The sequence below is a fragment of the Hypanus sabinus genome, chromosome 2 (genome assembly GCF_030144855.1).
Source record: "Hypanus sabinus isolate sHypSab1 chromosome 2, sHypSab1.hap1, whole genome shotgun sequence".
Taxonomy (NCBI): Eukaryota; Metazoa; Chordata; class Chondrichthyes; order Myliobatiformes; family Dasyatidae; genus Hypanus; species Hypanus sabinus.
In genome coordinates, this window is record NC_082707.1 from 186,098,548 (window position 1) to 186,114,554 (window position 16,007).

A 16,007-nucleotide genomic window follows, 5' to 3' on the forward strand; every position below is an offset into this window, starting at 1 on the left:
TTTGCATCTTCTGCCCCATGGAAGGTGGGGGGAGAACAGAGTATGACCAGATTGACAGCTTGCCAACACATCCAGTAGATGCCAAGAGCAGCAGCTCTCCATTGCTGGGATCGGCCTGCATTGCCCTGGCAGAGGGTTCTTGTGGATTTCTGGGGAAGGATACAGAGAGGCAAAGAGGACTTAGGCTATATTAAATTAGAAAGGTTAGGAATATTGTCCTTGTAACACAGGAAGAAAGAAGGCAAAGGCCGGAATAAAAGGGTAAGGGGTGATAAATAATTTGGTTTCTTCCCTCTTCCTTTCCAATCCTGATGAAGGATCTGGGTCCAAAATGTCAACTATTTCCCTCCATAGATAAAAGATGCTGGAAATCCAGAGTAACACATACAAAAAGCTGCAGATCACGTAGCATCTATGGAACTGAATAAAAGTCTACGTTTCGGCCGAGATTCTTCATCAGACTCGAGTCTCTCCATAGGTGCTGCCTGACTTGCTGAGTCCCTAAGGGTTTAGTGCGTTACTCCTGATTTCCGGCATCTACAGAATTTTTAAACTTTATAACTGTACATTTTAGTTTGTTTAACATTGAAACAGACAATGCAAGTGAGTTGAAGGTCTTACGGCAAACGGATACAGATGTCAGGGAGGGTGATGACTTCTGTGCCCTGAGCACAGTTAGCGCCCTGTCCCACTCACTGGCGCCCAACCTGTCACTGGTCAGAGGCGGGACGTTTGGCGCAATTTTCCTGCAGGCATTAGAATAGGACACCTCTACCGGTCTGTTAGCTTGGCTGCGAGGCCTTCTGGGAACTATAGTTAAAATGTTTTGTTCTGCTACTTACGGAGGAGTCGATCGGACTACATTTCCCAGTCGACCCTGCGAACTGGGGGTCCTCGGTTGCGGCTGGGCGAGGGCGGACATTTCAAGTTGCTATAGACGCCGAGCGACGGCTGGAGCGGGACTGGTGGCCTGGGATGGTCGGGGTTTGGCAGCTTTGGCGGCTATAGCCGGTATGGAACTCGACGGCGAACACAAGGTATCAGAATTTTAAATCCCTCCCAGTGTTATGTTATTATAAAGGACGTAGTGATAATAATGATCGGAAATGAGTCGGGCCCAGGGTGGAACGGGGGATAGGAATAGGGCTTGGGGAAAGGGGGTGTGTATTAACAGAGGTGGTGGGGGACGGAGTTGAGAGGGGTCAGGGGTTGTGGACAGATGGAGAGTGGGGAACTAAGGTTGTCTGGGGACAGAAGGACGGGTACAAGGGATGAGCGTGTGTGGGAAAATGGACTGGGAGTAGTAGTGAGGGTTGGGGAGAGAGTAATGGGGATTTGGAGGTGAGGGGGATGGGGTACAGGAGGCTAGAACACTGGGTATCACCTGGGTGGGAGGATACAGTGCTGCAGACTTTGGGATTGTACTGGTCCGGAGATGGGACAGGGATGTGTTTGGGTAGGAATCCGGGGGTAGAGGATGGGGCAGACGCTGCGGATGGAATGGGGTAGAGGCTCACTTATTGATATGGAGATAAGTGGTACCTGTTCCTCACAGACCTATTGAGCATCAGACCTGGATGATGGGAAGGGGACATGGATGATATTTCTGGCTGATTGTCTTTCATGATGAGGGGTTGTTGACATGGGTATTTAGTTTGTTTCACCTTGTATTGGTGCTGCCTTATCTACTGATTGTTTCCTCTTTTCTGTTGTTGGCTGAGGATTTATATCACTGAAATTCATTTTCTTGTAGGCATTTACAGGAGAAAAAGAAATACAATAGGATTTTACAAAAATACATAAAAAAGACTGACAAGTACCATGGTAAAAGGCAGACTGTGAAAATAGATACAACACTGAGTCTGTAGGTTGTAGTGTCAGTTCAGAGTTGTGGTGAGTAAAGTTATTCACACTGGTTTAGGAGCCTGATGTTTGTAGGGTAATAACTGTTCCTGAACTTGGTAGCATAGGACTTAAGGTTTCCGTACCGTCTTTCTGATGGTAGTTATGAAAAGAAGGCATGCCCAAGGTGATGGGGGTCCTTGATGCATGCTGCTTTCTTGTGGAGTTGCTCCTTGTAAATGTACTCAGTGATGGGGAAGGCTTTACCTGTGATGGTCTGGACTGTGTCCACCACTGTCTGTAACCTTTTCCATTCCTGGGCATTGTTTCCAACCCAGGCTGTGATACAGTTAAGATATGCTCCAAAAGAAGTCGCTAAAAGTCTTTGGTGACATGCCGAATCTACTCAAACTTCTAGGAAAGTAGGTGGATAAGTAGGTCTGAAGGTGGATAAGTCACCTAAACCAGGTGGACTAAACCCCAGAGTTCAGAAAGAGGTGGCTGAAGAGATTGTGAAGATATTAGTAATGATCTTTGAAGAATCACTAGATTCTGGAATGGTTCTGGAAGACTGGAAAATTGCAAATGCCACCCCACTCTTCAAAAAGGGAGAGGGGTGCCAGAAAGGAAACTTTAGGCTAATTAATCTGACCTCAGTAGTTCGGAAGATGTTGGGGTTGATTATTAAGGATGAGGCCTCGTGGTACTTGGAGACACATGATAAAATAGGTCACAGTCAGCATGGTTTCGTCAGGAGAAAATCTTGGCTGACAAATCTATTGGATTTCTTTGAAGAAATAACAAGCAGGATAGACAAGTTGTTGTGTACTTGAATTTTCGGAAGATCTTTGATAAGGTGCCTCACGTGAGGCTGCTAACAAGCTACAAACCCATGGTATTATAGGAAAGATTCTAGCATGGATCTGTCTGCATTTGTACCCAATCATTGACTTATCCTTCCTTGCATTTATGTTACATCCATCATCTATGAGTAAGCCTGCGGGCTCATCCTCAGCTGTATCATATTGGTTTCCATCCCTCCGGCATATTAGTTCAAATCGCTCTTAACAGCTCTAGTAAACCTGTTCACAAGAATATTGGTCCCCAACTGATTCAAGTGCAACTCATTCCTTTTGTACTAAATGGTCTAATTCTGCTCCTATATCTTATGGTCTTGTAGTAGAGTTGTGCCTTATTTTTGACACTTATGTGCTGGTCTGAGGGCAGCTCCTCTACTATGTTGACACCAAGGAATTTAAAGTTACTGACCCTCTCCACTTCCAATCCCCTAATGAGGATTAGGGGATCTCTGGCTTTTTCCTCCTGTTGCTAATAATCAACTCTTTGGTTTTGTTGATATTAAGTGGTTATTATTGCGACACCATTCAACCAGATTTTCAATCTCCTTCGATTTCACAAATCGAAGGAGATTGAAAATCTGGTTGAATGGTTTGAATCAAAGTGTGCCAAACTCTGTCTTTCCATTCAATACAAGCCACAAATCATCTTGTACACCTCTATTAAGCCACTTCATTCTTCTTCTCTTCAAAGAGGTTGCATAACATCTACTCATAAGACATGCTCTCCAATCTAGGCAGCATCCAGATAAATCTCCTCCACATCCTCTCCAAAGTTTCTACATCCTTCCTATAATGAAGCAACCAGAACTGAACACAATATTTCAAATGTGATCTAACCAAGGGAGCTGCAACTTTGTGGCTCTTGAACTCAATCACCTGACTAATGAAGGCTAACACACTGTATGCCTTCTAAACACTCTGTCAAGCTGCGTAGCAACTTTGAGGGATCTATGGATGTGGACCCCAAGATCCCTGTTTCTCCACACTACTAAGAATTCTGCCATTTACCTTACATTCTGTGGTGAACTACATATACCTGTCTGGACACGCCCCCTGCTGACTGCTCCTGTGGCTCCTCCCACAGACCCCTGTATAAAGGCGATCAAGGCCTGAGCCCGGCCTCTCAGTCTCCAGGATGTCGTATGGTGGTCACTCACTGTTTGTTCCTTCTTCCAGTCAATAAAAGCCGATATCTTGCCTTACGCCTCAGAGTGAGTTATTGATGGTGCATCACATTCTACCTTCAAATTCAACCTTCCAAAGTAAATCACTTCATACTTTGATTCGGCCATTTTGATAGAAACTTTGATACAAACCATTCAAAGTGTGAAGTAAGGTAATTTTTTTCTACACAGTGATGGGTGCGTGAAATGCGCTGTCAGCGGTGGTGATAGAGACAGATACATTAGAAACATTTAAGAGACTCTTCGGCACATGGATCACAAGACAAAGGAGCAGAAGTAGGCCATTCGGCCCATTGTGTTTGCTCTACCACTCCACCATGAGCTAAACTGTTCCATGGATGAAAGAAAAATGCTGGGCTATATGGGTGGGAGAACTCAGATTGAATTTAGAGTAGATTTAAAGATTGGCACAACATCAAAGTTCGAAGTAAGTTTATTATTGAAGTACGTGTCACCATATACAACACAGATTTGTTTTCTTGCAGGTATACCTAATCATAATAGAATAATAGCCATAATAGAAGCAATGAAAGATTACACCAACTTGGGCATTCAACTAGTGTGCAAAAGACAACAAACTGTGCAAATACAGAAAGAAATAATAATAAAAAAATAAATAAGGAATAAATGTGGAAAATATGAGAGGAAGAGTTCTTGAAAGTGAGTCCATTATTCAACACCATAGGCCTATGGGCATTTACTGACTATAATGGTCTAGTTTTATTTAATACTCTGTCCCTTGTGATTGTGATTTTTTTTTACAAGTTCCTCTGTTATTTGAAATTTACAGTATCTGCATTTTTTTGCTTTTTAGTTATGGCTTCATGTATGTTCACTGTTATTATAGTGTGGTAGATTTTGTTTTCTCTGCCAATAACTAAGAGCCGTACACGATTAATGAAAGGAATCTGTATGACCACAGACCTTAAGGCATGGGAGCAGAATTAAGCCTTTTGGCCCATAAAAGTATGCTCTGCTGTTCCAGCATGGCTGCTTTATTATTCCTCTCAACCCCATTCTCCTGCCTTCTCCCTGTAACCTTTAACCCCTTTTCTAATCAAGAATCTGTCAACCTCTGCTTTAAATATATAATTGGCCACTACAGTCGTCTGTGTAACAAACCCATTGATTCACTATCCTCAGGTTAAAGAAATTCCTCTTCATCTCTGTTCTAAAGGGACATCCTTGTATTCAGAGGCTGTGTCCTCTGGTCCTAGACTCCCCCATATTGGAACCATCCTCTCTATGTCCAATTTATCTAGTTCGTTCTCAATATTTGATGTTTCAATGAAATCGCCTCTCTTTTCTAAACTCCAGTGAATATGGTCCCAGAGCCACCAAACCCTTGTAGTCTGTCCAAGTTTCTAAATGAGACTGTGTTTGCTATAGGCTATCCTCTGATTTCTAGCCAGTAAGTTTAGGATATGATCAGTAAAACTTGAATAGTTACTGCCAGTTTTTTGAAAGATAGGGGTCAGAATGATTTTCTAATACACTAGACAAGGCTTCACCCTATTCAAAAATGATGAGAGGGAGTCTGAGTGGTAAGTTTCTGTTATTTTTGGTGACCGTCCGAGGAGCTACTTGAAACAGAATGATTAGAAACTAAAAGGCTAGAACTATAACAAACCAGATGCTGCTTGATCTGTTGAGTTCCTTCAGAGACCACAGAAGATAGAACACTAAAGCACAGTACAGGTCCTTTGACCCATAATGTGTGCTGAACTTTAACCTACTCTAAGATAAATCTAACCCTTTCCTCTTACGTAACCATTTTTCTATCATTCAAGTGCTTATCTAAATGCTCCTAATGTACCTGCCTGTCTACCACCATCCCTGGCTGAGTTCTCCATGTAATCTCCCATTTCTCCGTAAAGAACTTGCCTCTGACATTACCCCCCTCATACTTTCCTTCAATCATCATAAAATTATGCCCCCTTGATTAGCCATTTCTGTCCTGGGAAGAAGTCTCTGGCTGTCAACTTGATCTATTTCTCTTATCATCTTGTACACTTCTATCAAGATACTTCTCATCCTCCTTCACTTCAAAGGAAAAGCTGCAGCTTGCTCAACCTATCCTCATAAGATATATTCTCTATTCCAGGCAGCATACTGGTAAATCTCCTCTGCACCCTGTCTAAAGCTTACACATCTCTCCTGTAATGAGGTGACCAGAACTGAGCACAATATTCCAACCAGAGTTTTATAGAGCTGCAACGTTAACTCATGGCTCTTGAACAGTCCTACGAGTAACGAAGGCCAATGCACCATATACCTTCTTAACCCTATTAATTTGTTTTGTTGTAAAATCTTGCGTAGTTGAACTTTGGACTACAGTTGCCAAGTGCTGTTACATGGAATGTTGTGTTTGCAGCTGATAGTCACCTGCACTTCAGAATTATGTCACTGCGCCTGAGTCCAATTTTCTGCTGGCTGTGTTAGCCTCAGCAATCTGCAGATTTGTTAGTCTCTGTTTATACATATTTTTTCTTAAGTTCTATTGTATTTATGTAGTTTCCTGTAGATGCCCGCAAGAAAATAAATCTCAGGGTAGCATGTGATGACATATATACACTTTGATAATAAATCTGGTTAGACTAATACAATGAAAGCTGATGAGAGACAATGGGCAATAATTCACCCACAGTCCAACAGTCACATAATCCATTATTGAGCACATTTACATGCAGTGCTGTCAGAGGAGAGGACCTCCACCATCATGGCCATGCCGCCTTCTCGCTGCTACCATCTTGAGGGAGGTATAGGAATCTTGGGTCCCACACCACCAGGTTCAGGAACAGTTACCAGCCTACAACCATTAGATACCTGAACTACTATGGATAGCTTCACCCAGAACATGCCCTCTTCTCATTGTTACCATCAGGAAGGAGGTACAGAAGCTTGAAGGCACACACTCAGTGATTCAAGAATAGCTTCTTCCCCTCTGCCATCCGATTTCTAAATGGACATTGAAGCCATCAATACTTCCTCACATTTTTAAAAATTATTTTTGTTTTTGCACTTTTTAGCTATTTAACACACACACATTTATATACACACACAGAGTTGCACATACCCACTATATATATATATTTATATATATACACATACACACACACACACTTGTCATTTATCTATTTTATTTTTGCCCCTTAATTTATCATGTATTGCATTGTACAATTGCTGCTATGTTAACAAATTTCATGACATATATTGATGATATTAATTCTGATTCTGATTCACTTACTTCAGATCTGAACTGATTCTAGGGCCTATAGACTTGCTTTGAAGAACTCTTTACAATTCATGTTCTTGGTATTATTTATTTATACTTTAATTTGGATAATTCATCTTCCTTTGCACTTTGTCAGTCTTCATTTATGTATAGTTCTATAGTATTTCTTTATTTTCCAGTAAATGCCTGCAAGAAAATGAATCTCAAGGTAATATATATGTACTTTGATATAACTTAATATGACTTTGATTTATGTTCAGATTAGTTTATTGGTATATATACCAGGGAGCAATGAATTTCCTTGCTGGTGTGAAGTTCTATGTACAGGTAAATAATAAATAGGGCATTAAATACAGGTACTACCAAAACTATACTGATGTAGAATAGTTTTTGCACTTACTGTATTTATTGCTGTATATTTGTGCAAGATCAAGTAGGGCAAAAAGAAATGAGCACTGGCGATAACAGAACAGGTTGAACTAACAGTTTGAGAGTGTACCAACACCACTGGGGAGGGGGCATGAAAGAACTGGTTCAGATGTCTGATAGCAGTAGGAAAGAAGCTCTGAGGTCAAATTGAAAAACTGTTCACTAATGCCAGATTTTTAATCCTTTTTCCTTTTCTTCCCAACCATCATCTTCTGAGCCTGAGAGCTACTTTTGCGTTACAAACAGCCATGTTATAAAGTTGACATTTTGGTTTACTCATCTTTTCTAAGTTTTGGCTTTTTGTTTAAGAAGGCTGCACAGTACCTATGGCAGACTCGTCGAGTGACTCAGACACACCACTGCATAATCTCTCCAGGAGGCGACGTTCACTGAATGCGACAGCAAGGGGAAGGAGCAGGTTGCACCATGCTGCTCGAGTCACTGAAAAGATTGACACGTTAGCAAACACTTTACAGGTACTGAATTCTATTAAACAAGTACAACCGACTGGCACACACAGAATGCAGGAGGAATGCATATCAGCAGGTTAGGTAGCACCTATTCAAAGTAAATTTAATATCAAAGTATGTATGTGTCACCATATTTTATTTATTTAGAGATATAGTGTGGAACAGGCCCTTTGGTCCTACGAGCTGCACTATCCAGCAACCCACCTATTTAACCCTAGCCTAATCACAGAAAAATTTACAATGCCTAATTAACTTGCTGACCAGTACATCTTTGAAACGTGGAGGAACCCCATGTGCTCAGGGGAAGGATGTACAAACTTCTTAAGAGGACATTTGGGATTGAACTACAAGCTCTGACACCCTGAGCTGTAGTTGTGTTGTGCTAACCACTACTCTAGAGTGATGCCCTGAGATACATTTTCTTATAGACATTCAGAGTAGATAGACCAAAGAAATAAAAAAGAATCAATGGAAAAACCACCCACAAATAAAGACTGACAAACAATGAATGTGCAAATACAATATCTCTAACCTGTTGAGTTCCTCTGGCATTTGTGTGCTCGTTATTTTAAGCATCTGCAGAAACTCTTGTGTTCACAACCAATTAAGACAGTTATTTGACAAAATTGGTTATGAGAAGCTTTAGTGTTGCACTCTTACAGCAAACATCAGTGTCAAAAAGAAGGTTTTTATCATGTGCATAAGTACTTGTCTGATATGGTGACTGTGACTGCAACAAAGCCTTTGAGGTCCTCTCCAAATACAAAACGTTAAATATATATTTGTAGATATTAGAAGCAGGGGCAGGAAGGATTTAGTGTTATTTTGGAAAATCAGTTGTTTCCAAACTTTTATAAATCCCTCCCCACCCCTACGGTGGGGAGTAACACTGATCATCCCCTATCCTCATCATGGTGAAGATGTTAGATGTTGTAGTGTTTTGCAGGCCCACTGAAGTATGAAGCTGTTACCTTCTCCCCACCCCCATGTTTGGGAATAATACTGATTTCTCCCCATGCCCCAATTATGAATAGATGTTAAATGTTAGAGCATGTTACAGATTGTCTGAAGAGTGAAGCTGGTATCTTGATGATCTAGGAAACTTGAGAGAGTTTGGTGTGGTGAGATTCGTGGTGTTATTTTTGTGGGTGTTGCTGAGAATTTGGGGGACATTTGAGAACTGATATCAGTTGATCATTAACTAATTTCTCTTTTCACTGCCTTTTCATTTAAGAGCTTTTCAATGATGTTAAAGTCTCATAAAGATATTTCTTAATAATTTAGAGGCAGCAATTGTAATTGTCAGGACTTTTTTTTCCCTTTAGATACATTGAAGAGCTTTCTGCTTGGGGTTTCTCCAATGTTACAGATAAATAAGGACACCTACAAAACGCTGGAAGAACTCAGTGGGTCAGGCAGAATCTTTGGAAAGGAATAACCAATCAATGTTTCAAGTCAAAACCCCGTCAATCTGTTTATTCCTGTCTATAGATACTGCCTGGCCTGCTGAGTTCCTCCAGCATTTCGCACGTGTTCCACTAGATTTCCAGTATCTGCAGAATCTCTTCTGTTTAAAAATATTGATAGTTGTTGCTTTTTGGTTTAATTAAATTGGTTTGTCCACTTTAAAAAAAAATTAGAGCCAGTGATGGTCATAGCATTATTTTTTGAGAAGTTCTCTTAATGCTTGAATTAATTTCAGGACACCAGTCGAGACCTGAAGGCTGTGGATCGTTTGCTGGGACAGTACAGGGGCTATACCAATGAACAAATGGAGGCCGTAGCACAGGTATGTACCAGTAAAAGATGAACCATCCAAGTGTTCTTTATCTTGCCCTTCTACAGGTCAGCAGTATGCATTCACCCAGCTGAAAGATCGAGTGAACAATCTAACCTTTTCTGCGAGGAAGAAGTTTTAATTTGCTTTGCCTAGATGTCCTCTGGTGTTAGTTGTTGCTGTCCTAGGAAAAACACACTAACTGTCCACTCTAAATCAATAGAATTATAAATTAGTATTAATATAAAAATTAATAGCCAAAAACTGTTGATTTATATGTTGCTAAACAGTCAAAGATTCCCAGGGCCTTGATGATGACATATTTCCTCATTATCAAAGAAACCGGTTTAGTAGTTTCCAATAGAATTGAAGTTTTAAGTAATGAGCCAAATACAAAATGACTATTCGTCTGTATTAGACCATAAGACCATAAAACATGGAAGCAGAATTAGGCCATTCATCCATCAAGTCTGCTCAATCATGGCTGATTTATTATCCTCTCAATCCCATTCTCCTGCCTTCTCCCCTTAACCTTTGACGCCCTTACTAATCCAGAACCCTCAACCTCCACTTTAAATATATCAAATATACATCCATCATTAATCAATTACGGAGATTAGTGAAATACTGCATAACGGAGGGTAAACATTCTGACAAGGTTGCCTTTATTAACAAAATATGTTGTACAACAAGTGATATTAATGTATTTGGAAATTTATTAATGCAAACCACAACAATTTCATTCCAATAAAATTCACTTCAGGAAAATCATAGTCAGATTCTGAAGCTGTTTGAAAAGTCAGCAGGTTGTAGAGAGGTTGACTATCAATGTTCCCTGTTGGTCATGTCTTCAGTATTTATAACAGAAGAGGCTCAAAATAAAGTTTCTTTTGTGAATTTTTGCATCATTAGGTACTTAAAAAGCATGGACTCCTCAAACTCAAATGTCTTTTTTTTTGTTTTGATGTTTACTTCTAGAAGTGCAATATCAAAACATGTACTGCTTAATGAGAAGAATGGTAGAAAAAATAAGCTATTGTTTTGACAAAGAGTTCCTTTGATTTTTTTTTTAAACAAGGACTCCAAAGAGAGTAAAGTGGCTCGTAATCCTTATTCCATCTGTAGCTGTCCTATAACTGATTTTGGTTATCATAAGACTAAGGTGAAGATTGATCTGTGTATTGGTCACACACTGTAAACCACCTGTGGAGCACAATCAACGGTTACTTCTTTCAACACAACAGAAACAGCAGTACTTTTCTTCTTTGCCTTTTATTGCAATTCATTATGGTAGTTCTGTATTGAGTGCATTTTGAACACTGTTAAGCAGTACTGAGGGTACAGAGTACTGAGGAATTACATCATGATTATTTGTAGGCTTTGATTTATTTTCTATTTTCCTCCTATTAATTTTTAGAAATGGTTTATTTTACATTTTTTACAAAACCTTTTTTGAAAACGGGATGTAACAGTGAGTTAAACACTCTTTCATTGAGCCACATGGATATGATGGACCACATGGACTGATTGTACGCTGCATGATTCCATTATGATTACAACAGGATCTGCTGAATTGCTTCTCTGTGCCAGAAAGTATTTTGACTTTGTCTTGTCCTCTCCTTTACCCAACCCCCCCCACCACGTTGCTTTCTCTGTATCAGCTTCACACCAATATTCAATGAATAAAAGATTAAAGAGCAATTAAAGATTAGCTTTATTTGTCACGTATATTGAAGCATGCAGTGAAATGCATTGTTTGCATCAATGGCCATCATAGTCCGAGCTGTAAAGCAGGACCTTCTGGGCAATAATCTCAGGATTGCTGCCTGTGCCACATGCTAACAAGCGCAAGAATGATATGATCAGGCATAAGGTGGCAGAGGAACTGAATACGTATTTTGCATCAGTCTTCACAGTGGAAGATATCTGTAGCATACTGGAAACTCAAGAGTGTCAGGGAAGTGAAGCATATGCAGTGAAAATTATGACTGAGCAGGTGTTCAGGAAGCTTAATGGTTTGAGGGTGGATAAATCTGGACCTGATGGAATGCACCCTCGGGTTCTGAGGGAAGTAGCTGGAGAGATTGTGGAGGCATTAACGATGATCTTTCAAGAATCGATAGATTCTGGCATTGTACCGGATGACTGAAAAATTGCAAATGTTACTCTGCTATTTAAGAAGGGTGGGAGGCAGCAGAAAGGAAACTATAGACCTGTTAGCCTGATATAAGTGTTTGGGAAGTTGTTGGAATTGATTGTTAGGGATGAGATTACAGAGTACCTGGAGGCACGTGACAAGTTAGGCCAAAGCCTAACTTTCAGGTTTCCTGAAAGGAAAATCCTGCCTGATTAACCTACTGCAATTTTTGGAGGAAATTACAAGCAGGGTAGACAAAGGAGATGTAGTAGATGTGGTGTACTTGGATTTTCAGAAGACCTTTGACAAGGTGCTGCACATGAGGCTGCTTAACAAGATAAGATCCCATGGAATTACAGGAGGTTATTAGCATGGGTAGAGCATTGGCTGATTGGCAGAAAACAAGAGTAGAAATAAAGGGATCCTATTCTGGCTGGCTGCCAGTTACTAGTGGAGTTCCACAGGTGTCAGTATTGTGACTGCTGCTTTTTATGATGTATGTCAATGATTTGGACTATGGGATTAATGGATTTGCTGATGATACAAAAATAGGTGGAGGAGCGGGTAGTGTTGAGGAAACAGAGCCTGCAGAGAGACATAGATGAATGGGCAAAGAAGTGGGAAATGAAATACAATGTTGGAAAGTGTATGCTCATGCACTTTGGTGAAATAAATAAACAGGCAGACTATTATTTAGATGGGGAGAGAATTCAAAATGCAGAGGTGCAAAAGGACTTGGGAGTCCTTGTGCAGGATAGCCTAAAGGTTAATCTCCAGGTTGAGTCAGTGGTGAAGAAGGCAAATGCAATGTTGGAATTACTTTTTAGAGGTATAGAATATAAGAGCAGGGATGTGATGTTGAGGCTCTATAAGGCACTTGTGAGACTACACTTAGAGTATTGTGTCAAGTTTTGGGCTCCTTATTTTAGAAAGGATATACTGACATTGGAGAGGGTACAGAGAAGATTCACGAGAATGGTTCCAGGAATGAAAGTAGAAACATTCCAAATGTTAAAAGGCCTGAACAGATTAGATATGGCAAAGTTATTTCCCATGGTAGGGGAGTCTAGGACAAGAGGGCACAACTTCAAGATTGAAGGACGTCCATTTAGAAAGAGATGTGGAAAAATTACTTTAGTCAGAGGGTGGTAAGTCTGTGGAATTTGTTGCCGTGAGTGGCTGTGGAGGCCAATTCATTGGGTGCATTTAAGGCAGAGATGGATAGGTCCTTGATTAACCAGAACATCAAAGGGGATGGAGAGAAAGCAGAGGACTGGGGGTAACTGGAAGAATTAGATCAGCCCATGATTGAATGGTGGAGCAGACTTGATGGGCCAAATGACCTATTTCTGCTCCTATATCTTCTGGTCTTATTGGCTGGGGGCAGCCCACGTTACCATCCTCACAGTGCCAGCGTAGTATGCCCACATCTTACTAGCCTAACCTGTACATTTCTGGGATGTGAGAGAAACTGGAACATCTGAATGGAACCCACACGGTCACTGGAAGAACATACAGACTCCTTACAGACTGTGTCAGGAAATGAACCTCAAGCACTATCGCTGGCTCTGTGAAGTGTTGTGCTGTCTGCTGCGCTACCATTCCAGAAATTACATTATGAAAGATTTTACTATGTGGTGGGATTCTACATATTTTCAACATTATGCTTTATTTTATAGAAGTCTTTTCTTGTTATTTAATCTCATTGTGCAAGGTCAGAACATAAAGAGTAAATCAGCATTTCAATACATTGAGGGTTAAGAAAATATTTTTTAGCATTGGAATTTGTTGGTTCCCTCTCTGCTTTTAGGTCATGAACCTCTACCTTCTGGGATGAATGTCTTCTGAATACATTGCTGTGCTGTATGGCTCTCTGATATTTGTTTTATTTTGTAAGTCCCTGAACTTGGCATGAGCAGTGTGCGCTATATGGCTTCCTTCTATGCATTAATCTCTAGTGTAGTCTTGAGTCATTCCACTGCATAGCTTAGATAGTAATAAAAAGCGAAGACATAATGCTGACACTTTATAAGGCATTGCTCAGTCTGTAGTTGGAGTTTGTGAGTAGTTTTGCTCCCCTTAACCAGAAACCAGGTGGTGGTGTTGGAGAGGGTCCTGATGAGGGTCATGAGAATGGTACTGGGAATGAAAATCTTAAATGTTCCTAGAGAGTTTGATGGCTGTGGGCCTGTATATACTGGACTTAAGAAGAATGAGGAAAAATCTCATTGAAACCTGTTGAATATTGAAAGGCCTAGCGTGGATGTGGAGAGGATACTTCCAGTGGTGGGAGAGTCTAGGTCCAGAGGGCACAGCTTCAGAATAGAAGGACAACTCTTTAGAACAGAGATATGGAAGAATTTCTTTAGCCAAATGGTGGTGAATCTGAGGAATTCATTGCCACATATGGCTCTGGAGGTGAAGTCATTTGGTACATTTAAAGAGGAGGTTGCTAGGTTCTTGATTAGTAAGAGCAACAAAAGTTATAGGGAGAAGGTAAGAGAATGGGATTGAGAGAGTTAATAAATCAGCCATGATGAGAATAGCGGAACAGACTGGTTGAGCCAAATGGCCTAATACTCCTCCTACGGTATGTTGTATGGAGAATTTGTCTTGAACTGTCCTTATTATCAAAATTGAAATGATATATTGAAACAGCAACATAATACAATTCTGCCATTTTTTTTTGAAGCTGCGAGATAATTTAGAACAATCCATCGATGAGCTGCGAAGCCAGCGATTGAGCAGAAACGCTGGAATAGCTCCTCTTCGTGCAAGTGAGCTGCAAAGTGACTCAGCCACAGGTAAAGGAAATGCTATGGTCAGGCCATAAAATGCTGTGTTTTTCTTCAAATCTCAATGTAATCAAAGATGATAAAGATTACCTTTATTTGTCACATGTACATTGAAACACACAGTGAAATGTGATATTTGCACCAGTGACCGACACAGACTGAGGATTTGCTGGGGGCAGCTCTAAGTATCACTATGCTTCCAGTATCAGTGTAGCATTCCCACAACTTACTAATGATAACCTGTACAACATTTGGAATGTAGGCGAAATCAGAATATAGGCCTGGTGGAAACCCATACAGACAGTGGTGGGAATTGAACCTTGATTGTGATTGCTGGTGGTGTAAAGCAATATGATAACTGCTATGCGACTGTGCTGCCCTCAAGGGATATTTTGATGCAGCATTGAAATGTAGCATTTGTCTTTAGAGATCAAGTAATATTGACTCTCATTCACTGGATTTTAAAAACACCCAAGGTAAATTCATTGAGGTACACAGATTCAAAGAGAGATTTGGAGGATAGTAGTTGTACTACCGTCCAAATTTTAGTGGTAGGATCTTGAGTTTAGGTTACAGTCACAAGATGAGGGATTGGCAAACTGGGAACGAATTATGGAGAAATTACATGGGGGGGGGTGTAAATTTGTTGTACTTATGTTTGGTCAGTCATTGAAACTATTCAAAACTAGGTACAATAGGTATTTGGACATTAAGGGAATGGGTTAATGGTGATCAAATGGTGAAGATGGTTGATGATAAGTAGAAGAATCTGCCATAATATTGAATATTAAGTAGTTATTTGACTGACCCCTGCTCATTCTCACATTTCCAAACAAAACCTTAACCAGATTCTGCATTTATCAATGCTTTTCCTAGTGATAGACTTCTTATTGATACTCCACTGTCAACAACTTCATTGATGTTACATTAGTTAGAATATTTTCCCCATCATGACTTTTTCTTTGAGTTTCTCGGTTATGATTTAGTTTGTTTAGTGTCTGTTTTTCCCTTGGCCATTTCCCACTCATAGCGGCAGTGTTCTGAACTCTAATTGGCCAGATGATATTTTGGGATATCAGAGATGACACTGATGTTCTATCCTGAATTCACATAATTCATTGTTTATCCATTATAAATCAGGACCTGCTTCTCAATCTTCAGTTATAAATTTGTAGTAAGCATATTGCCGCACCTAATAGAGCCCCTGTCTTGTACTGCTAGATACCCAAGTTAAACTCTGAGCACCAGTGTGGCACATTCAGTTACAGGCATGTTCTC

At 40.3% G+C, this 16,007-nt stretch overlaps 1 protein-coding gene across 9 annotated transcripts in view; it reads left to right on the top strand.

Moving 5' to 3' along the window:
- The first annotated feature begins 901 nt into the window (after nucleotides 1-901).
- Nucleotides 902-16,007, top strand: part of LOC132389065 (centrosomal protein of 128 kDa) — a 611,990-nt gene continuing 596,884 nt past the window's right edge. For 8 of the 9 annotated variants that reach the window (XM_059961481.1, XM_059961513.1, XM_059961503.1 and 5 more), the window contains exons 1-4: nucleotides 902-1,037; nucleotides 7,863-8,026; nucleotides 9,723-9,809; nucleotides 14,627-14,738. In XM_059961481.1, the coding sequence (XP_059817464.1) occupies nucleotides 7,877-8,026; nucleotides 9,723-9,809; nucleotides 14,627-14,738 (349 nt within the window). In that variant the 5' untranslated portion in view covers nucleotides 902-1,037; nucleotides 7,863-7,876. Of the gene's footprint in view, nucleotides 1,038-7,859; nucleotides 8,027-9,722; nucleotides 9,810-14,626; nucleotides 14,739-16,007 lie in introns of all 9 variants that reach the window. The other variant, XM_059961488.1, reaches the window with a different exon arrangement.